General features: G+C 42.0%; 1 protein-coding gene across 1 annotated transcript; it reads left to right on the top strand.

Moving 5' to 3' along the window:
• The first annotated feature begins 805 nt into the window (after positions 1–805).
• ENDOG (endonuclease G) lies at positions 806–20106 on the top strand. Its single transcript, XM_020965533.2, has 3 exons — positions 806–1667; positions 2491–2600; positions 19030–20106. Exons 1-3 carry the CDS (start codon positions 1170–1172, stop codon positions 19310–19312), a joined length of 891 nt encoding a protein of 296 aa, XP_020821192.1. The 5' UTR covers positions 806–1169; the 3' UTR covers positions 19313–20106.
• The last annotated feature ends 3207 nt before the right edge of the window (positions 20107–23313 follow it).

Genomic DNA, 23313 nt, shown 5'->3' with positions numbered 1-23313 from the left:
GATGCTTTAGTAAACTGGTAAAATGCTGAGGCTTGTGAAGGCTAAGACTGAGAATGACTGGTATTCACAAACTTGTCAGTTTTTCCATCTGTACAATGAGATGCTACTGCGTTGTACAGTAGATCGACCCTCGTGAACCTGGGGACATCTCACGGTACCCCACTGCCATGTTTTGTAGCATCGTAGGGAAAGGAGGTGGCATGAGGCACAACCATTCCTAGAGGTGAGGAGCCAACCTGCCCTGCCAATGTGGAGGAGGAAATGGACAAAATCTGGGTGCTATGTCTTGGGGAGCCGGGCATGTCCCCAGAAATAGAAGTCAAAGAAATGTAACATGCAGGGATGGCCGTATAAATAAATACAGATTCTCTGATGACATCTCAAAGGTTACCTCCACTATCTTAGACCTCAGGTCCCACCTACACCATCCTGAGGAAAATAAGTGGATACTCCTCACCCCACCAGGATGGTCTGATGTTATATTAACTACGCACCGGATCTGATCGGATCTTGGTTACAGCCCAAAGTTAAGACTCTTTCTCCCCTACCCCCAACACCTGATATGCTATTCCCATTACTCAACCTCCCAAATAAAGTGGCTGAACAGCCTCACCGGATGGGCTCCTTTTGCGCCTGTTCCAAGGCAGTGTAAAATCTCACGTTTGTGTGTATCTTTTTGTTCGGTGGAGTTATTATAGCCAACTGGCAACTGCTTATTAAACTTATCTTATAGTCTTGCCTCTAGATTCACACACGTCCAGTCAAAAGGACCTAGTGGGAGGAACTACTCTTCTGGAGGATCTTCTGCTCGCCGAGATAGTCGCCTACGCTATCTAGCGCAAGGCTGTAACTATGCCCTAAGGCCGAAAATTAGAGTTACCAGTCAAATTCCCATAGGTAGCAGTTGACTAGACCCTAAACCAGATTCTTAAAAGGGCAACACCCAGCTTCAAGAGAAATCAGGGGCCACCCGTAAGCTCGAGGATTCTGGAACTTCCGGGTTGCTGAGCGGCTCCCCCTGGAAGCGCGGCAGGTGGGAGCCACTCGCTAAGCCCCTCGGGAGGTGAAGCCGTGGCTCCTTTAAGAGCGACGTCCCGGGCGCGGGTCAGAACGCTGAAGGTCGGAGCGCTCCCTGGGTTGGGGAGGCTCGAGGGCGCCTGGCGGGCAACATGCAGGCTGGCCGCTGGCTGGTCCCGGGGCTGTCCCTGGCCCTTGGGGCCGGGCTGGGGGCGGGGGCCGTGGCCTGGCTGAACAGGAAAGCTAGCCCGGGAGTGGGAGGGCTCTGGAGCCGGCTCCCCGTGTTGCCGGTGGCGGCGGCGGCGGGGCCCGTGGTGCCCGCGGGGGGCCCGGGCGAGCTTGCCAAATACGGGCTGCCGGGGCTGGCGCAGCTGAAGAGCCGCGAGTCCTACGTGCTGTGCTACGACCCGCGCAGCCGGAGCGCCATGTGGGTCATCGAGCAGCTGAAGCCCGAGCGGCTGCGGGGCCCCGGCGACCGCCAGACCTGCGGCTTCCAGGAGGACGACTCGGTGCACGTCTACCACCGGGCCACCAACGCCGACTACCGGGGCAGCGGCTTCGACCGCGGCCACTTGGCAGCCGCCGCCAACCACCGCTGGAGCCAGAAGGCCATGGACGACACCTTCTACCTGAGCAACGTGGCGCCGCAGGTCAGCGTCGAGAGCCCGGGGCCCCGCGCCTGCCCAGCTGGCCTTTTGTGCAACTGAGGAAACTGAGGCCGGGAGGAGAGGGGAGGGGGCTTGCCCAGGGGCACTAGTTAGCGGCCGCCAGGTCTGGAATCTAGGCTTCCTGAGTCTCGGCATACAGGCCGGTCTTTACCATGGACCCTTACAGTGGGCCCATTTTTTCTAAGGTTTGCCCCTTGATGAAACGAGAGGAGTCCAGTACCCCAGGGTAGATGAATTCGGGATTGATTTAGGATTGTAGCAGGTAGGGGTGGAAAGAGTCGAGTCGGAGCTACTCTAGAGTGGAGCAACTTTGGGCATCACTGTGGTTATGCTTGCAGGTGTGGGTTAGTTAAGAAGCATTTATTAAGCACCTACTACTAGGTGTGTGCCAGGCATTGTGCTAAATTCAAATGTGCAGGAATACAAAGAAGGGCAAAAAACAGTTCCTTGCTGTCTAGGGGTTCCGTCAGGGTGCAAGCAGCTGCTTACAAACAAGCTGTATGCAGGATAAATTGGAAATATTTCCAATTATAGTATGTCTCCAAGATGTAAATATTTGCAGGGGTGTTTTGCAGCTTTACTCCAAGACTTTGTCCTTGCTGGTTTACCATTTTCTCCCCATAGACCCGAGCCTTTCCTTCCCACAGCTAAATGCCAAGTAGTGCTTTGCCATGCCTGATCGAATCTAGTGCCTAAGACTAGAAGAGGGGATGTTCCTGGTGTTTGAGCTCAGGAGAGGAGGTGGTGAGATCTGAAGTCATAGATATTCCAACTTGGCTCCCTTTTTCTGTTCTTTCTCTTTTAGGCCCCCCACCTAAACCAGAACGCCTGGAACAATTTGGAAAAGTATTGCAGAAGCTTGACCCAAACTTACCACAATGTCTATGTCTGCACTGGTCCTCTCTTCCTACCCAGGTGAGCGACCTGGAGAAGGGAGGAGGGGGCTTCCTAGCTAGGGAAGCACAAGGGGGCTTTGTCTCAAGGAAGGGAGAGATCCTGACCCTTTGCATCTCCCGTTTCCACTAAACTCTCACGTCACCTTAGTACATCCAACCATCAAGTATTGGCCTGAGCTAGCCCACACCAGGGAGAGAGAGGGAGTTATAAATCCTGTCCCCTGCCCTCTCTAAATCTGCAGGTAGGTACACTGATATTTTTCTGATTAGTCCTGTAAGATGCCCAGATGTAGGAGCTGCTTGTAGAGAATGCCACATTTCTGCTGTGGGTGTGAACTTAAATCTTTTTCTCTGCTTCACCCACACATACACAGATGGTTGGTTACACCCTCAATCTCACCATTGCTCATAAATGTTCCAAATCCAGGATCAAGAATTCAGAAGCTGCTCTATTGAATCATCACCTATGGCCCTTCCCTGCTTCACTGTGTTTCTCTTTCTATCTCTGATCTTCATCTTCACTGTGACTTCTAGTCTCTCAGTGTTCAGCCAAATCCCACCCCTACTTCCACCTTCTTCTGCCCCCACTTTCTTTCTTTCCCAGTCTTGACCCTGGAGTCAGGAAAAGTCTTCTTTTGTGAGTTCGAATCCAGTCTCAGACACTTACTATCTCTGTGACCCTGGGCAAGTCATGTAACCCTGTTTGCCTCAGTTTCCTCATCTGTAAGATGAGTAGAAGAAGGAAATACTCCAGTATTTTTGTCCAGAAAACCCTAAATGGGGTCATGAAGAGTCTGAAATGACTGAAAAACAACAACAAAAGTTAACCAACTGAAACTGACACTGTCCTCTGCAGTCTCTTGTCCCATATGATGTTCATGCCTTGCCACATCCCAGCTTGGTGTTACCTCCTCCATTCTTACTCACTTGTTGCTGAACAGTACCTAAGGAAGTCACCGCTATTTTGAGTTCTCTATGAATCTGTTACTGAATCTCTATTGGGCCCTCAAGGCTTAAAGGCAGCCCTCTTACTGTTCCCTAATTGACATTTGCATTCCATACAGCAGTTGTTCCAAACCTTTTCATATCCCTCCCTGCCCAGTTTATTCGATCTCAGTTCTGTCTTCTTCTCTTCTTTATATATCAGAACCTTTGTCCTCACTGTCCTTGATTGAAGCCTGTGATGAATTGGTGCTTCTGGAAAAGACCAGCTCTGATACTTTCACCTTTGATTCAATTTCTTCCTGTCTCCTCCAGTAGCTTTTCCCTACATTCATGCTTTCTGTCTGTAATCTTCAATCTCTTCCTATTTATTGACTCCTTCTCTGCTGCCTACGAGTACGAGTGTCCCCCTCATCCTTCCTTGGCCCTGCCATCCTCTCCCAAGCTGTCAAAACGATTTATCTCTTCCCTTTCCCAGCCAAAGTCCTGGAAAAAGCTGTCTACACTTTTGACATTTCCTCTTACTTTTAACTCTTTGCAATCTGGCTAGTGACCTCACCTTTCATTTGAAAACCCTCTCACCAGATTACCAGTGATCTCTCTACATAGCCAAATCAAGAGCTTTTTCTCAGTCCTGCTTCTCCTTGAGTTCTCTGTGGCATTTGACACTGTTGATCACTGTCTCCTCTGGGTTTTTGTGACTCTTACATTTCCTGGTTTTTCTACCTGTCTGTCTGCTTCTCAATCTCCTTTGCTAGGTCATCGTCCATGTCCGGCCCCCAAACTGTGGGTGTAAGCCAAGTGTCTGTCTAAAGAAGCCAAGTACTTCTCCTTGTATATTCCTTAGCTCTGTGGAGGGTACCACCATCCTTCCAGTCACCCTGGTACAAAACCTCTAAGTCTTCTCAATTTTACCTCCACAAAATTTGAGGCAGCTAGGTGGCATAGTGGATAGAGTGCTGGACTTGGACTGAAAGACCTGAGTTAAAATCCTGCCTCAGAGGCCTACTAGCTGTATGACTCTGGGCAAATCCTTACCCTCTCTTAGCTCCAGTTTCCTCATCTGTCAAATGGAGCTAATAATAACACCTTCCCAGGGGTGGTTGTAAGGCTCAAATGAGATAGGACATGTATAATATTTGTAAACTTTTAAGGTACTATATAAATGCCAGCTATTATTACTTTCACATCAGACCCCCTTCTCTCTGCATACATGGCTACCACTTCAGTTCAGCGTGTCATTACCTCTCCCCTGGATTATTTCAGTATCCTCGTAATTAATCTCTTTGCCTGAAGTCTCTCTCTCCTCTACCGTTCATCCTCCCCACAGCTTCCAAGCCTGGGCATGACCTTGGCATGCCATCCTCCAGGTTGTCTTTAGGTTCATATTTAGCCTCCTCTGTTTGATATTCAAAACTCTTCATACCCTGGCTCCATCCTACCTTTCCAGTCTTATCACACGTTCCTCCCCTTCACTCTGTGGTCCAGCCAAACTGGCTTTCTTGCTGACTTTTCATTGCCCTTCCCCAGGCTTTTTGCACAGGCCTTATCTATCCTACATGCCTGGAATCCCTGGTTTCCTTCAAAGCTCGGATCAAGCACCATCTTCTTTGTGAGGTCTTTCTTGACTCCCCATCCAATTACTTTGTCTATATGACCACTTCGTGGATTGCCTGGAGTGTTCCCTGAAAAGGATGACCACCATTTTGCTACAATTCTGACTCTTTATGGGGGCTAGGGGGAACTTTTGGGGAGAATGCGTTCCTCTCACTCTCCTTAGCTCCTGAGCTCCAAGCAGTGTGCTTTCCTATCTATGTAAAATCAGTATTCACAACAAGGATATCCTTAACTCATTTAAACAAACATTTATTATCTTTTTCTCTCACTGCTCCCCTTCCCCTCCCCAACACTGAACCCCCCCCCAAAAAAAAGAAAAGAAAAGAAAAAAAACCCCTTATAACAGATTTCATAGTCTAGCTAAATAAATTCCCACATTGGCCATGTCCAAAAACACGAGTATATCTCTCACTCTGCATTTTCAGTCCATCACCTCTATATCAAGAAGCGGGTGGTATGTTTCATCTTAAGTGCTGTGGAGCTGCGGTTTATCATTGCATTGATCAGAATAGTAAAGTCATTCAATTTGTTTTTCTTCATAACATTGTTTTCATTGTATAAATTTGTTCTCTATAGCTCAGTCTACATCAGTTTATAGATCTTACCAATTTCCTCTGAAACTGTCCATTTCATTATTATTATATGGTGATATTCTATTACATTCATAATCTACAACTTGTTTAGCCATTCTCCAATAAGTGGACATGCCTTTAGTTTTCCAGTTTGGGTTGCTCTGAAGAAATTGGCTATAAATATTTTTGAACATATGAATCCTTTATCTCTTTCGTTGATCTCTTTGAGAGGATATAGGCTTAGTAGTGGTGTAGTTTAGTTTAGCACAGTTTAATAATTTTTGGGGCATAGCTACAAATTGCTTTTCAGAATAGCTACACTAATTCCTGACTTCATCAATAGTGTATATTAGTGTGCATGTATTCCTGTAGCCCCTCCAACAGTTTTCATTTTCCTTTATTATCATCTTTGCAATCTCATGGTTTTGAGGGGAAGCCTCAAAGGTGCTTTAATTTGCTTTTCTCTAGTAGTGATTTTGAGCATTTTTCACAAGATTGTTGATACTTTGGATTTCTTCCTCTGAAAATTGTTTATATTATTTGACCATTTCTCTCTCTCTCTCTCTCTCTCTCTCTCTCTCTCTCTTTCTCTTTTTTGGCTAGGCAGTGGGGTTAAGTGACCTGCCTAAGGTCACACAGCTAGTAAGTGTTGAGTGTCTAAGGCTGGATTTGAATTCAGGTCCTCCTGACTCTAGGGCTGGTGCTGTGTCAACTTCACCACCTAGCTGCCCTTGACCATTTCTGTTTAGGGGAAGGGCTCTTAGTCTTATAAATTTGAACCAGTTCCTTATGTATCTTGGATGTGAGACCTTTATCAGAGGAAACTTGCTGTAAAGACTTTTTTTTCCAAGTTACTTATTACCCTTCAAATTTTAGTTGATTTAGTTATGTTTGTGCAAAAATTTTTCAATTTTATATGATCAAAATTGTCTATTTTATCTCCTATGATCCAATCTGGCCCTTGTTTGGTCGTGAACGCTTCCCTTATCTATAGATTTGAGAGTTAATTTCTTCTTTGCTCCTCTAATTTGCTCATGGTATGTCCTTTTATATTTAAGTCATATGAGTTTGGAGTTCATCTTGGCATATGTACGATATAACATGTTAGCCCATATTTTGGCCACACCACTTTCTACTTTTCGTAGCAGTATTTGTCTAATAGTGAGATCTTCTCCTGGCTAACTGGGATCTTTGTATTTAGTGAACACTTCACTTCTTGGTTCATTTATTTCTGTATGTTGTTTACCTAATCTGTTTCACTGAATGCCTCCTCCCCCTCTTTTGTTTTTTTATAACCAGCACCAAATGATTTTACTGATTACTGCTTTGAGATTTGATGCTGAGCTCCCGCTCCCCCTTTTTTTTCCATTATTATCCTTGAAGTTCTTGATAAGTTTGTTCTTTTATTTGAATTTTAGAAATTTTTCTAGCTAAGGTAATCTTTTGGTAATTTAATTGCCATGGTACCGAATAAATTAATTTAGGTTAATATTGTCATTATATATATATAGGTTTGTCTTACCTGTGAGCGATAACTGTTTCTCTAATTATTTAGGTTTCTCTTTATTTCTGCAGATGTTTTATAGTTGGATTCTTGGGAGTATCTGGTAGATCGACTTCAGATATTTGTATACCTTTTCTAGGTTTTTTGAATGCAGTTCTCTTTCTAGCTCTTCTTGCTGGGTGCTTTTGGTACTGTATAGGAATGGTGCTGATTTACAATGGATTTATTTTCATATTTTTCAACTTGGCTAAATTTATTGTATTTATTAATGTCGTTTGACTTTAGGGTTTGCTGAGTATATCATCATGTCATCTGCAGAAAGTGATAGTTTTGTTTTCCTCTTTGCCTATGTTTACTGCCTTGATTTCTTTCTTGACTTCTTGTTATAGCTAACATTTCTAGGACTACATTAAATTGTAGTGGCAATAATCGGCATCCTTGCTTTACTCGTGGTCTTATTGGAGCCCTCCCTCACTTAAATCCAATTCACTTGCAAGTCATAGCATCATCTTCTTGATGTTATGATCCTCTTTGAGAATGAAGGGCTAACAACAGCAACACTGGGAAGGCTTCTAACTTTTCTCCATTACATAGAGTGTTTGCTCTTGGTTTTAGGTAGATGGTATTTACCATATTAAGGAAAGGTCCATTTTATTCCTATACTTTCTACCATTTTTAATGGAAACAAGCAGTAGATTTTGTCAAAAGCCTTTCCAGCCCTATTGATAAAATCATGTGGTTTTTATTCTTTATATTATTAATATTGTTTATTATTACTTATAATTTTCCTTATATTGAACCAACCCTGTATTCTTGGTATAAACCCAGTGTGGTCATAGTGTGTAATATTTTTAATATGTTGTTTGTAGTCTATTTGCTAATATTTTATTTAAAAATTTTGCATCCCTGTTCATTAGGGATATTGATCTATAGTTGGGGTTTTTGTTTTGTTATTGTTTGTTTCCCCCCCTTCTGTTTGGTCTCTCTCTGATTTAGATATCAAGATCATATTTGTATCATAGAAAGATACCAAAAAAGTACTTTCATAATTATTCTTTAAATGTTTGATAGAGTTCACTTATAAGTCTATCTGATCCTGAATTTTTTTTCTCTGAGAGTTCTTTTATGGCATGTACAATTTCTTTTTCTGATATTTGAGTTACTTAATCTAACTCTTATGTTAATTTGAGTAGTTTACATTTTTGTAAACATTCATCCATTTCCTTTTAAATTATCAGTTTTCTTAGCTTGCAGTTAGAGAAAATAGTTTCTGATAATTCCCTGGATTTCCTATTCAATTGTTGTGAAATTTCTCTTTTCATAAAAAAAAAAGCCATTTGATTTCCCTTTCTCCTTTTTAAATTAGATTAGCTATTAAAAAAAACCAAGTGCTTGTCTTTATCAGTTCAATATTTTTTAACTTTAAACTTTATTAAACATTTCCTTAATTTTTAGAATTTCTACTTTTTTGCTGAGTTGGAAGGAGTTGATATGTTCTTGTTCAAGTTTTTTAGATTTGTGCCCAATTCATTTATTCTTTCTTTCTTTTGTTGATGAACGTATTTAGAGATATAAATTTTTCTCTAAGGAATGCTTTAGCTGCATTCCATGAGTTTTGGTATGTTGTCTATTATAATTTTCTGTGGGATTTTCTAGTATTTCTATAATTTGTTCTTTGATCCATCAGTTATTTAGAATTCTGTTAGTCTTCAATTACTTTTTCTTCAAAAATAGTGTCTAATATAATTTTTATTGCATTATGATCAACAAATGATGTTTAGTATTTCTACTTTTCTATATTTTTTGGTAAGATCTTTTTGATCCAATACATGGTCAACTTTTTAAAAAAATATATTTATTTTTAGTTTTCAACATTCACTTCCATAAGCTTTTGAATTTTAAATTCCACCCCCCTTCCCTCTTCCCTCCCCAAGATGGCATGCAATCTGATATAGGCTCTACATATACATTCCTATTAAACATATTTTCACATTAGTCATGTTGTAAAGAAGAAATAGAACCAATAGGAGGAATATGGTCAACTTTTGTAAAGGTGCCATGCATAGATGAAGTATGTAAATTCCTTTCTATTCCCATTCAGTAATAGCCGAGATTTACGATTACAGTAATGATAGCTAGCATTTACATAGTGCCTACTATGTGAACTGTGCTAAATGCTTTACAAATATTGTCTAATTTGAGCTTCACGACAGCCCTGGGAGGTAGGTCTTATTTCTAGTTTTTCCAAAGTTCTCTTCAGTTCTTTACCTTTTCATTGTTTATCTTTTGGTGAGATTTGCCTAGGCCTGAAAGTGGTACTTTGAAGAGTTTGCCTGACACTTGTGGTCTGTAGCAGGGCTTCTTAAACTTTTTCCCACCCTGGACCCCTTCAGCACTTCTTAAAATATGGGGTTGAGACCCACAGTTTTCAGAAGCACTGGTCTGTGAAAGGAACAGCCTTTTTCCACCCTGTTGCAGTACTTCTCTTCCCCCTTGCTCCACCCTTGGTCCCAGGGTTTACTCTTTCTTCCTTTCCTTTAAATCTTTTCTCCCCTTCTCCTTTCTCTGATATTGGAATTTATATTTCTTATGACTGTTCCCTCACTTATCTTCCCCTCCCTTGTTCCTGTCCTCTATTTTCCCTTTGGGATTAATGTATTTCTATACCTTAATCTTTGTGTCACTGGGTAACCAATCTTCTTTTATTCCATTTAGATGAAAATGAAATTTATGGGGTACCCTTTCTCCTCATTCCTTCATGTTTAAATACATTTCATCTTCTGTACCTTTGTAATGTGGTAGTAATTTTTCCATCCTACTCCTCCTTCCTTTCCCAGAATAGTTCCTTGTCCCTTCCAATTGTTTTTTCTTTTGAAACCATTAAAATGGGGGGGGGGAACTATACAAGGCCTTTTGTCATATTTACCTTTCTCTATATAGTACGTTCTGAGAAGATATTTCATCCCTACATAGCTCTTTTCCAATTGAACATCTGTGTGTACCTTTGTATATTTCTTTTGGGTCCTGCGTATCCATTTCAAAATGTTTGCTCAGTTCTACTCTTTTCATCCATAAAGCTTGAAGATCCTCTATTTTATTAAAGACTCATTTCCCCCTGTATGATTATATTTAATTTTACTGGATAGTTTACTCTTGGTATTCAGCCTTCACCATTTGCCTTTTGGAATATCATTCCTAGTTCTCCTCTTATTTATTAGGACAGCTGCCAAGTCTTTTGTGAGCCTTACTGTGACTCCTTGGTACTTTAATACTTTCTTTTTGGCTATTGCATTTTTTTCTGACCTGGAAGCTCTGGGTTTTGGCTATGATATTCCTAGGAGTTTTCATTTTGTTGTTTCTTTGAGAAGATAACTGGTAGATTCTCTCTATTTTTATTTTTCCCCTCATGCTCTAAAAGTTCTAAGAAATTTTCATATAAAATTCCTTGAAATATGGCACTTTTTTTTTCATTTTGGGGATCATGATTTTCAGATAGTCTGATAATTCTTGGATTATCTTGATCCCTTTTCCAGTTCATTTGTAAAAATATTATACATTCTTTTCTACAATCTTTTGATTTTGTTTTCATATTTCTTATTGAGTCATTGTGTTATGTCTGACCCATTCTAATTTTCAGGGCATTCTATTTTTTCTTGGGCAAAATTTCTCATCAGTTCTCGTTGCCATTATTTTTTTAAAAATTTATTTATTTTTAGTTTTCAACATTCACTTCCACAAGATTTTGAGTTCCAGATTTTCTCCCCATCTCATCCCTTCCCCCACCTCAAGATGGCATGCATTCTGAATACCCCTTCCCCTCATCTGCCCCCCTTTTCTTATCCCTTTCCCTTTCAATTTTCCTGTAGTCTTTGCCATTATTTCTTCACTAGCTATTTTATTTTGCATCTCTTGTTTCATTTCTTTCACATATTCTTATAATCCTTGCATCCAGAATTTTTTTTTGAGGTTCTACCTGGATTTTTGTGTGGTTGCTTTCTTCCTTGGGATTTATCACCAGGTGATCTCTCATTCAAAAGTATTTTCTCATAGTATTTGGTGTTTTTCTTGGTTTGCTCATCACAGCAGTCTCAGTGTCTAGATTTGGGGGCCTGTGCTTGGGTCAAGTTTCACTCCTGTACTCTTGAGTTTTGCAGGGCCCCTCTGCCCCTTTTTCTTGCTGCAGGGTATGACTTCTGCCATAGAGCCAGGCCCCTCACTCTTTACTGGGTTCTTACCAAGGGATGGGAGGGCTTCTCTCCCTCTATCTCTCCCCACCCCAGCTTGTGTCTACTTTAGGGTTTCTGTAGAATTCATGGGCTGAGTAAAGGATTCTTCAGGTGATTCTCCTTATTCCTCTTTTAAATGATGCATTTTTCAAGCTTTAATGGGAGTATGTGAAAGGGATCTGAGTTCCTGTGGATCCTAACATGCCACCATTTCACAGTAGTTCTACCCATTAACTGTTTAAACAGTGAGGCAATTGCAAGACTAATCAATACATCACAGTTACTCGATTTAAAGCAAATGCATAAATTTATACATCTCAGTTCACCTGGCTCACATTTTCCTATCATTGTACACAGTATCTAAGGGGAAGAGTGGGTACACTTTCAGATACCAAGTAGAGGGGGGCAGCTAGGTGGCGAAGTGGATAGAGCAGTGGCCCTGGTGTTGGGAGGACCCAAGCCTCAGACACTTGACACTAAACTAGCTGTGTGACCCTGGGCAAGTCACTTAACCCCATTGCCAACCACCCCCCCCAAAAAAAGGAAAAGAAAAGAAAAAAGAAACCAAGTAGAGAGACATTATTGAATACAACCTATATGCTTGGGTGGCTCACAACCCTGAATTGTAGGTCTTTATGTCCTTGGTTCTTTCGTGAACAGTACGCTCTAAAGGAAGCCAGTTCTCTACTACATTCCCTCCTTCTGACCCTCATGGTTCTGCTGGGCAAATCCAATTCTCCTTAACTCTCACACTGATGAAACAGTGACAAACCCTCTTAACTCACAGTTGCTCCTCTGGAGTAGTGTTATTGTGAATGATAAGCAGCTCCCTTAAGCTAGAGAACTGCAGGGCTTATCTGGCTAGTTTTCTTGACAGTGCAAACAAGCCCAGCCAGCTTCTCTCTTCTAATCTATTTCGACTTCTACCTTCTTGTCTATTGTAGCTACAGAGCCAATCTTTCTCCTCTGCTTTTTTTTCTCAAATCAAAAGGGAGCTGCCAGGGATTTCCTAGAAGATTCCCTTCTCTCTGAATAGAAGGCTCCCCAACCTTGGCTGCAAAGCAGTGCTTCTTTTTGTCGTCAGGCTCCCACGTAGGGCAGCTGAAGCCGTCCTTTTAGCTGGCTGTTCTTGCCTACGTCTTCTCACTTAGTTCCTGTTGTCTTCTTCTCTCCTCGTGGGTTTTTCGACGTTCTAGATCAGAGCCCTGCTCAATGGTGAATCTTTCCCTTATGAGGTAAAACTCACAAAATCCACCTTTGTCTTTGTTTTGACACCAACAGCCCATATTTAATCATCCCTCCAGACAGCTGTTTGTCACTTTGTGAATTTTAACTTTGCAAACTCTAAAAAGAGTTACATGCAAAATGGCCAGTGGCCTGTCATTCCTGTGTCCTCAGAGAGGTCCTCTCAGTTTCCTGTCTGGGCCTCCTACATCTCTCTCGTATTTAATGGAATGAGTACTGCTTCACACGTGGATTTTAAAAGTTTTTTCAAGCATCAAATGTCTTTTTTCTGCCTCTTTCAATAACCCAGTTGTTTATCACTGAAAAGGTAATTCTTTATATCCTTTATGTTTTGATTTAATAGTTTTTCTTTTCCTAACAGCTAATTTTCTGCCACTTTCAACAACCATGTGAATCACATACAAAAGGGACTACCTAATTTTGTACTTATATTTGTACATGTCATCTCCTTCAATTGAATGTAAGCTCCTTGAGGGCAGAGACTTTTCACTTTTGTCTTTGTATTCCCGGTGATGGCCCAGTGGCCAGCACATAGTAGGTGCTTAATAAATGCTTGTCTGTTGATTGCTCAGTTGCCATCATCCTGCTTCAGTTTTCTTGTCTGTAAAATAAGGGAATTTGACTAGATGAGAGTTGACTACTTGAGAGTGGACAGTATGGGAAGAGGCCTGGAAACTGTACCAGTCTGAATCCTGGTGGGAACATCCAAGAAAAAGTCAAGGCAAGTCATTTTTCCAGTCCAAGTCAGCATAAGAGAGACCGAGAAGTGTGAGGACACAGGAAACTGGGTCTGGCCAGGAATGTGAGTCCTTGAGGAACTCTTCACCATATGGAAAAGCTGTGAACCAGAGCAAGAGGAGGTCCTAGCAGGGGTGGGGAACCTTCGGCCTCAAGGCCACATGTGGCCTCCTTTTATTAAAGGGATTTGTTCTGTGAAGTTTGGATTCAGTCAGAGGGCCACATATGGCTTCCAGACTGCAGGTTCCCCACGCCTGTTACCAAGGCATTGAGTGCCAGGTGCAGGAATAGGTACCAATTGGAAGCTTTGTTACCTACTCAGTTCACAGAATCACAAATCTAGGACAGACTGATATTGGGAACTGGTTCCAGGGTAGGGAGCAGCCATGGGGTTCTGATGTGGCTCAGATCTAGGAGCAGAGCGGAGTTTCTTTTCCTGCTTCTAGTACTGTCTGAAAACTGCAGAGAAGTAATCAGGGCAGAAATCTCAGACCAAAGGAGGAAAACCTGTGGTTCTGTCCCTTTAAATCAATAGAGCTTCACAGGTGGATGAGAGCAGCAGTCTACTCTTACTCTGACCCAGATCCAGATCAGGAATTTGCAGACCTCAGCTCTGCAAGGGGGAGGAAGAGGAGAGTTGGGGACAGGGGAAGCAATCAGATTTTGTCCTGGATTAGGCCATTTTGGGAGCACTGAAAGCTTGCAGGGTCCCCAGCCCGAGTTGCCCCTGAGATCCTGAAATAACATAGCACCCAGTACCCTAAGAAAGCAGTAATAGGATCAGCCCAGACCTTCCCTCTAAAAGTACATATATCAGTATGCACTAATATCAAGTTTGAAATCAGGAAGTAAGGTAAGAAGAAGGAGCAAACAGAAGACTCCCATCATAAGCTATTACAGTGACTGGGATGCTCAAGGCACAAAGCTGGAAGAGAATTGCACTAAAACATCTACAAGCAAAGCCTCAAAGAAAAACACAACTTGTGCACAAGTTCAGTTAGAATTCCTAGAAGAAATGAAACAAAAGTTTAAAATGGTTTTTATAAATTAAATGAAAACTCTAGAGAAAAAAATTTGGGAAAAAAATAGAAGAAACATTTGGAAAGAGAACCACTTGGCATAAGAGGTATAAAATTTTGCCCAAGTAACAAACTCCCTAGAAATTAGAATGAACCAAATAGAAGTTCTAATCACTCTATGAAATAAATATTAAAACAAAGTCAAAAGGCTGAAAAAAATGAAATTATATGGTGTCTCATAGCAAAAACAACTGACCTGGGAAACAGATCCATTAGGGAGGAAAAAAACCAAAATTGGACTACTTTGAAAGGCATTATGAAAAGCCTAGACATCATATTTCAAAACAAAACAAAAAACTGTCCAGATCTCTTAGAACCAGAATGCAAAGTAGAAGTAGAAAGAATCCACTAGTCATTTCCCAAATGAAAACTCCCAGGAACAGTATGGCCAAATTTAGAGCTTCTACTAGGTCAAAGAAAAAATACTATAAGCAGCAAGAAGAAAAAAATTCAAATACTGAGGAGTCACAGTAAAGATCATACAAGATTTAGCAACCACTACCGTAAAGGAGCAGAGCATTTGAACTGCATACATTATTCCAGAAGGCAAAAGATACAAACTTATAGCCACTGACCTTTAATAAAATAGTGACCTTCCAAGCATTCTGGATGAAAAGACCAGAGCTGCATAGAAATTTTGAAGTTCAAGCACATGAATTAAGAGTTATAAAAAGGTAAACAGTCCTAAGGCACTAAACAAGGATAAAATTTACATTCAAATATGGGGAGATGATATGTTTGTCCCTTAAGAATCTTATCATCATGAATCTTATCAAGAAGGAATCTAATTAGACAAGGTGTGGCAGTGGCTCTATTATACATAGAGATCTTAAGAGAAAAGTAGAAAGAGGAGGGGAGAGCAATGTGCTGGGGGTGGGGTGTTAGGGAAAATCATGTCAAATAATCGGGTGCACAAGTAGACATTTATAGGAACAAAGAGGGGGATAGGGTAGCTGACACTTGACCCAAACTCTCATCTCACCTGATCAAAAAAAAAAAGAAAGATTATACACACATATGTAGTTGGATGAAGAAATAAATTTCACTCCACAGGGAAATAGGATGGAAAGGAGTAAAAGGGGAATTGGATGGTAGATTAAAGGAGGGATTAGAACTAAGCAAAACAAACTTGTCAGATGGAAAAAAATATATAGTTCTTTTTGAGGTGGCAAAGAATGGGAATCGGAGGATGCCCATACATTGGGGAATGGTTGAACAAGTTATGGTATGTAAATGTGATGGAAGACTGTTGTGCTATAAGAAATGATGAGGGATGGTTTTGGAGAAGCCTGGGGCAACTTATATGAGCAGATGTACAGTGGAGTGAACAAAATCAAGAGTATAGTTTATACTATGAAAACAATATATTAAAGACAGACAACTTTGAACTAATTAGGGATTCTGCTCAGTGCAATGACTAACCACAATTCCAGAAAACTAATGATGAAATGTGACACCCACTTCCTAACAGAGGTAAAGGACTTAGTACAGAATGAGACATTTTTTCAATACAGCCGGTGCAGAAATTTGTTTTTCTTGACCATACATGTTATAACCGGTTTTGTTTTTCATTTTTAATTGGCGTGGGGGGCGGGGAGGTTGGTGTGGAAGAAAGAGAAGGTGGATTTTTGCTGATTGAAAATAACATACATGTATATATAGGTATGTGTATGTGTGTGTGTGTGTGTGTATATATATATACGCACATATATATACATATACACACATATATATACATATATATGTATATGAAATTTATAAAAGCTCATAAAGGAATCCCTGGTTCCTTTGGAAGACAAATGTCTATCTTGTTAGCCCTACTAGCTTACAGATGTCATTTACTAAAGCCTACTGTTGGGTCATTGCCAAAGTTAATTAGCCTTGGCTTCCATCACCAGATCACATCCATGCTCTGGGACCTTTGCCGACTCCCCTTGTCCATCCTCCTCAGCCTTGACCTCAATTTTGTATTCTATTTTAGCTCCTCATAGGTGTAGTTCCTCATGGAACTTCCCCAAGTTCTTTAGTGCCTCAGTTGTGGCATGGAGGGGATTGATGAAGTCTGGAAGCCACATTTATATAGCACTTTAAGATTTGCAAAATGCTTTACATTCATGAATACATTTAGTCCTCATAAATACTTTCAGGGTAGCTACTATCATCCCCATTTTACAGATGAGGAAACTAAGGCTGAAGGATAGGTGACTTGCCTAGTATAACATAGCAGTCAGTGTCTGAGACTGGATTCAAACTGAGGTCTGTCCTGATTCTCAGTCCAGTGTTTTATCTACTATGCCTAATATCTACCATGAGGGTGCAAGTGCTGACAAACCTTGCTAAACTGGAAAGGCTTTGAGTGTGGATCATTTATTAGCATCATTCTAGCTAAGTACAGAGAAGCACTTCCCTAGAAGGCTGGCCAGTAAGCAGTAACATTTTTTGGCTATGACAATTCATGAATGTTGTCTACTACAGAACAGATGAGTTGTGATCTATATTCAAGCAGAAGATGACCTGCACTGGTGAAATCTTGGCTTCCTTGCGTATTCATGGTTTAGGTGGGTTGGGCTAGATGACCCCTCACTTCTTTTCTAAATCTAAGATTCTGTGCCTATATGATGTATGTGTCCTGCCATCTTAACTAGACTGTCTCTGGCCACTTATAGCTCCATAGAAGTTGCCTCCCCTGGGCCTGTCCAGGAAGGCTTCCTGAGCAGCCATTCCATCACATTCCAGGCATCGTCTCTGGCCATCTGCAACTCCACAGTAGTTACCTTGCCCCTGCCTAGGCAACCCCCTCCCATCCCCAAGCTTTCCAGCTTCCATCGCTTCCCGAGGCTCTGGGACAACTTCACCTTACCTGAATTTATTCTACAGTGATTGACATACACCTATGAAGTAATTTGTAAAGCACTCGGCACAGTGCCTTGCATGTAGTAGGTGCTGTATAAATGCTCATTCCCTCTCCACTCCTCTCCTTATCCCAGTGATTCTGAACCCTCAAATGTCATTGCTCAAACCCCATTCTTGGCCCCCTGCTGCCTGCTTCATTATTCCCGTTCTTCTCAACTCAACCACTCTAAACCTACCCAGCGGTTCCACTGTGCTCTCTGGAATGCCTGCTCCATTGGTAACAAACCAGCTTTCATCTTAAATCTTTTCCTTTCTTGCTGTTTCCATCTTCTTGCTGTCACTGAGGCCTGGCTCTACCTTAATGGCACAACTTCCTTGGCCACTGACTGATCATGGAGGAAATTGGAATACGCCTGGCCCCCCCGACTGCCACTTCCAGGCTCTCCCTCTACCACCATCATTGAGTAACCTCTCCTCCTTTGAAGTTCATTCAATCCATATCCATCACCTAAGTAAGATTCTGCTGGTTGTCATCTGCCGACCCCAAGACACTTTTTATTTCCTTCCTCAGTGTTTCTCTCTTCCTTAACTCCTGCTGTCATATTCAGCATGCATACTGATACTTCTTCAAACACTTTAACCTCCTACTCCTCAGTCCCACCTCAGCTACACAGAGAGAGGGTCATATCATTGATCTTTCGTTATCCACAAACACATCATTTATACATTCAGGAACTCTAAAATTCCCCTATTTGACCATAATCTGTTGTCGTTCCACCTCTTCCTCTACCTTTACAACAATTGTCTCCTTTGACACTGCCACCGCCATTATCATAGTGCGGGCCGTGCTATTGCAATAGCCTGCTCATTGGTCTCCCTCACTCCATTCCATCTTTACTCAGCTCTGCAGTTACTCTTCTGAAAGTGCAAGTCTGATCCTATCACCCCACCCCACCCCCACTTCAGTCAACACTAGTGGCTCCATGTTACCTCCAGGATGAAATATAAAATCTTCTGTTTGGTTTTTTTAACTCTCTCCTTCCTACATTTCCAGTCTTCTTACACCCTGCAGCCCACCACATATGTTGCTTTCCAGTGACACTGGCCTCCTTGTTCCTCACACAAGACATTCCATCTCCTGATTCTGCTAATTTTCACTGAATGGCCCCCATGGCTAGAATCTCTCCTTCTTCATGTCGTCCTTCTGGCCTCCCTGATTTCCTTCAAGTTGCAGATAAAACCCCATTTTCTGCAAGAAACTTTCCCCAGCCCTTCTTAATCTTGGTGCCTTCCCTCTGACATACCTCCATTTTACCGTGTGTGTACACACACACACACACACACACACACACACCACACACACACACACACAAACGCACATACAAATGCACACACGTACACATAAAATCTTGTTTTTACATAGTTGTTTACATGTTGTCTTATCTGTTAGACTGTGAGGTCCCTGAGGGCAGGGACTGTCTTTTGCCCTTTTTGGTGTCCCCAGTGTTTAAGTACAGTGCCTAGCACACAATGAGGATTTGATAAATGCTTGTTAGCTTAATTAGGCTGTAAGCTTTGAGGGCAGGGACCTGGGCTTGTGGGGACATTGTAACACTAGTGAATGTCTCTTGACCTTGGTCCATTGCTCTTCCCTGTTTTCTGCTCTGTTTAGGAGGGAGGCTGATGGGAAGATGTATGTGAAGTACCAGGTGATTGGCAAGAACAGTGTGGCGGTACCCACCCACTTCTTCAAGGTGCTGATCCTTGAGGCTCCTGGGGGGCAGATCGAGCTCCGTTCCTACGTGATGCCCAATGCACCTGTGGATGAGAATATCCCCCTGGAGCGCTTCCTGGTTCCCATTGAGAGCATAGAGCGGGCCTCTGGACTGCTCTTTGTGCCCAACATTCTCACAAGGACGAGCAACCTGAAGGCCATTGCCCCCGGGGCTAAGTGAAGGCATTGAGGGGCGGGACAAAGGGACCTGGAGAGAGACAGAACAAGGGGCGGTCCAGTGCAGTGAATGGAGTGTGGGACAGGGCAATGGGATTTTGAATCCTAGCTCTGCTGTTTATTACCTGTATGACGTTGAGGAAGTCATTTCCCCATCTGTAAAATGCCAGAATTCCTAGAGCTGGTGGATGGATACCTGAACCTTCCCTGTTTATTCCTGGGCATCTTTGGGGGCAAGAGGTTACCCTCTTGGCTAGAAGTCCACCCCTACCCCTGCGTACCTTGACTTGTCTTTGGGCCTGCTTCTGGGGGACAGATCTGCCTAGGGATTTTTAGCTCTCTTGGGAGAGGTTTGTCTCCCCTAGTACTGTTTTAGGAGGTTCTCAGGCACCTCATATTAATGGTGGGAAAGTGGCACTCCCTGTGCCTTATATTTTGTTGAACCTACCCTTAATAGGCTAGAGGGGTACTCCTCAAACCCCTTGAAATAGAGTTTCATCTTTGTAATAAGGGGTTTGCCGCTGTTCCTTGGTTGTGATCCGTGATCTACTAGACCTGGAGGGTGGGCATACACTTAGGTTGGAAAGGATCAGAAAATCCCAAGGATTCCACAGCTTAGTGGAGTCAGCCAGTGCTATTGGGCACCTTCGTCACACCTGTATACTAGACTGCTTTGTTTCCGTCCCCACTACCAAAAGGTCTTTTGGCAAAGTTGTTTTGCCAGATTCTTGGGCATCATTTTCCCATCTGAAATGAGGGGGTTGGTAAGACATTAAAAAGAAATACAAAAAATTACAATGTTGAAGCGTGCATTGTGGTAAAAATTATATTTCTCAAATTAATCTATAGCTTCAATGACAGACCAAATTACTAAGAGAATACTTTATGTAATTAGAATAACAATTTATGTGGAGGATATTACCAAGGGATTACTTTAGAATTGGGCAAAATAATATATTTCATCTTGAGGAATAAAAGTTCAAGAATATCTAGGAAACAATGAAAAAAGTAGGAATGAAGTCAGTTTGGTATTGTCAGATCTCAAAAGAACACAAAGTACTGGAGGAAAAGCTCCTGGGAAGACTGGTTAGTAGTTTGGTAGCAGATAGGTTTAGACCTGCCTATTACACCATATGCTACAGTACCAAGTAGGTAAATTGGTTAAATAAAAAAGCTGTACTGTTGACAATTTAGGGGAGGAAGAAGAGCAATCCTCCTCCTAACTCTTAGTAGGGGATGAATGTGTAACCATGGGTGATGCAGATAATACTATGGAAGATAAAATAGACTACTTTGATTACTTGAACATTTGTAGAATTTGTAAAAGTTTGAAATGCAAAATCTGCCATGAACTTCTACAATATGATTAAAAGCCACTCTACAATAGATAAATGGTTTCCCTTTTTCAGACCATTCCCAGAATCATTTTTGGGAACCTTCATCGGACCCAGTTCGTTAGCTTTGAAGAATACTATCCCCAGTATTTTATAGAAGTACCTCATCTCCTCTAGAATTTGATTGCACAAAACCTGAAAGACCTCTGAATACTTAGATCCAGTTACCCTTTGTTTGAAGGATTCCAGAATAAGAATAAGATGTGTTTGGGCTTGGTGAATGATCAGACCCAAGGTGGTAAACATTAAGTCCTTAAGAGGCAGTTCAGACTTCTGCTTGAACACTTCTGGTGATGAAGGGCTTGCTATAGTATAATAAATCATTTTACTTTTTTTATGTAAAAAAGATTTGTGTGTGACCATTTCAGGTTTGAATAGCTCTAAATGTTATATTGATCTGAAATCTGCCTCTCTTTAATTTCCCACCATTGGTTCTAGTTGTGCTTTTGTAAGCTGCATTGGACAGTTGTTCTTATGGCCCATCAGATGAAGACAGTGATGGTAGTTATAGCTCTTCGAGGTTAAGCATCCCAATTCCTTCAACTAATGATTTTCTCTCAGTGTGCTTTTCATCTTGTAGACAAACTCCAGGTTGTCAGTGTCCCTTTTAAAATATGGGAACCAGGGAATACCAAGGATGGAGTAACTGGGACTTTTCAGAAGTTCAGCAGCATAGAAAAGACTGAGTCTAGTACCTAGTCAGCAGAAATGATTAGTTAAAATAGGAAGCTAGTAATCGGCAGGTTTCACCCACCCCATAGCCAGGAATAGTCCCACAATGTCTCCTCCATGGGAGGGGGAAGGGGAGGTTTGGGATGGAGTATGTTATCTCCCACTGAATTTGTCTTAAAAAATTGATTTGAGGGTTATGAAAGTCACTCTTAAAGGCCTGCCACAAAGTGAAGACAATGCTCCAGATGTCATCTCACGGCAAAGAACATCACAAACCCTTTTCTCCGGGCATTGTATTTGTAATTAAGGTAGCAAGAAATCTCATTAATGTTTTTGTTGAGCTAATTCAGATTGTGAAAATTTTCTCAAGTGAATTACTTGTCAAATAACACTGCCCATCCTGATCCATAAATACCAACCCAACCCACTAGTCCTGAATTTTCAGTCTCTGTCTCTAAACAGCCATATTGAACAGATGACCAGAGTTAATGGTATGGTGTAAGTTGTACTCAGTAGTGCCAAGCTCAGGAGCTACAGTGGAGTGTATCCCCCAGCACTTAAACTAGGGCCATCCCTAGCACTCTGAGAATCTAAGTAGTCACTGGTTATAGCTGCCTCCTGGTGATACAACCTCTTGAACTGGGGTCAGGTGGAGCAAATGGGCCTAGCCCAGGAAAAGAGAGAACCTGGAGAGAATTGAGGGGATCAGTGCCATTCCCAGGCAATACTGTGGTGGTCCCATCCAGGATTTACTGGGGTGCCCTTTGTTCTGGCAGGAATTCACTAAATTATCCATTTAGAACTTATTGGATACCCTAGTGACAGAAATCCCCTAGAGAAATTATTCGAATATTTTTTAGGGGGCAGTTTTTCAGCACCTTATTTTATAAAGGGATCATTTATGGGATGCTTATAAGATCATGAATTTATGGCCAGAAGGGATTGTAGAAGTAAGTCCAACACTTATTTTACACATAAGTAAACTGAGGCAGAGTTTAAGTTGCCCAGGGTCACACATGTCCAAGGTGGGATTTGAATCCAGATTTCCTTGATTTCAAGTTTTGAACCTACTCTACCATGATGATGCTACCTCTCATGGGCATGAACAAGAGTTCCACAGGATAAGAAGGTATAGATTGGTTGTAACTTGCACCAGGGGACAATATCTACATTGGGGAGATCACAAATCCACTGAAAGATACCTTACCAAAGCTAATCTTTGCCCCCTATGCTAGAGCCATCTCTCCTTTTCCTATCCCATCCCTTGCTCCTTTAATTGTTCCCTCTCCATCATCTTCAGTCTCTTTTCTCACTAATTCTTTCCCTTGGTCTAAAAAATTCTGCCTCATTTTCCTTAAACAGCTGGAAAATTCCCTTCCATTGAATGCCTGGATTCTTCTGGCTCCTGTCCCTTGCCCCCTTATCCAGCATCTTTCCTGAAATATATGACCTATCTCAATCTTCTCCCTTCTGTTTAATCCCCTGCAATCTAGCTTCTGTCCCCAATATTTGCCTGAATCTGCCCCTCCAAAGTCACAGATGACTGACATGAATGGCTTTCTCCTAGGACTCTTAGGTTTAAGAAAGAAAGCTTGCCCTGGCTTTATGGGAATAAGCAGCCTGAGGACAGGCTAAGAGTAGTGATAAGGATGGGAGCAGAGGTTCTTCCTCTCTGCTAAAAAGCTTTGACATCTTCAGAGTCCCCAGGAAGCTGGCGGCTTGCTTGGGACAGGATGTGAAATTCTCATTCCTCTGGACATGCAGTCCAGATAGATAGAAGACATCCGAATGGAGCTATGTAAGAAGCTTAGTGCTGCCGCTTTATGGTCATGTCTGTAAATGCACCCACTTTCATGGAGTCAGGACAAGCACACCTGTACTGCCACCTTCTGGTCACAGAGGGCATCACATCCGTTTCATGGAAGCCTCAGCCTAGTGG

The sequence above is a fragment of the Phascolarctos cinereus genome, unplaced genomic scaffold (assembly GCF_003287225.1).
Source record: "Phascolarctos cinereus isolate Bilbo 61053 unplaced genomic scaffold, phaCin_HiC Scaffold_2;HRSCAF=192, whole genome shotgun sequence".
Taxonomy (NCBI): domain Eukaryota; kingdom Metazoa; phylum Chordata; class Mammalia; order Diprotodontia; family Phascolarctidae; genus Phascolarctos; species Phascolarctos cinereus.
The sequence above is the reverse complement of the archived record's forward strand: the minus strand, read 5'-3'. Positions and strand labels throughout refer to the sequence as shown.

Coding starts and splice junctions, on each gene's coding strand:
- ENDOG (XM_020965533.2), top strand. CDS start 1,170: ATGCAGGCTGGCCGCTGGCTGGTCCCGGGGCTGTCCCTGGCCCTTGGG. Junction 1,668..2,490: donor TGAGCAACGTGGCGCCGCAG/GTCAGCGTCGAG, acceptor TTTCTCTTTTAG/GCCCCCCACCTAAACCAGAA. Junction 2,601..19,029: donor GGTCCTCTCTTCCTACCCAG/GTGAGCGACCTG, acceptor TGCTCTGTTTAG/GAGGGAGGCTGATGGGAAGA.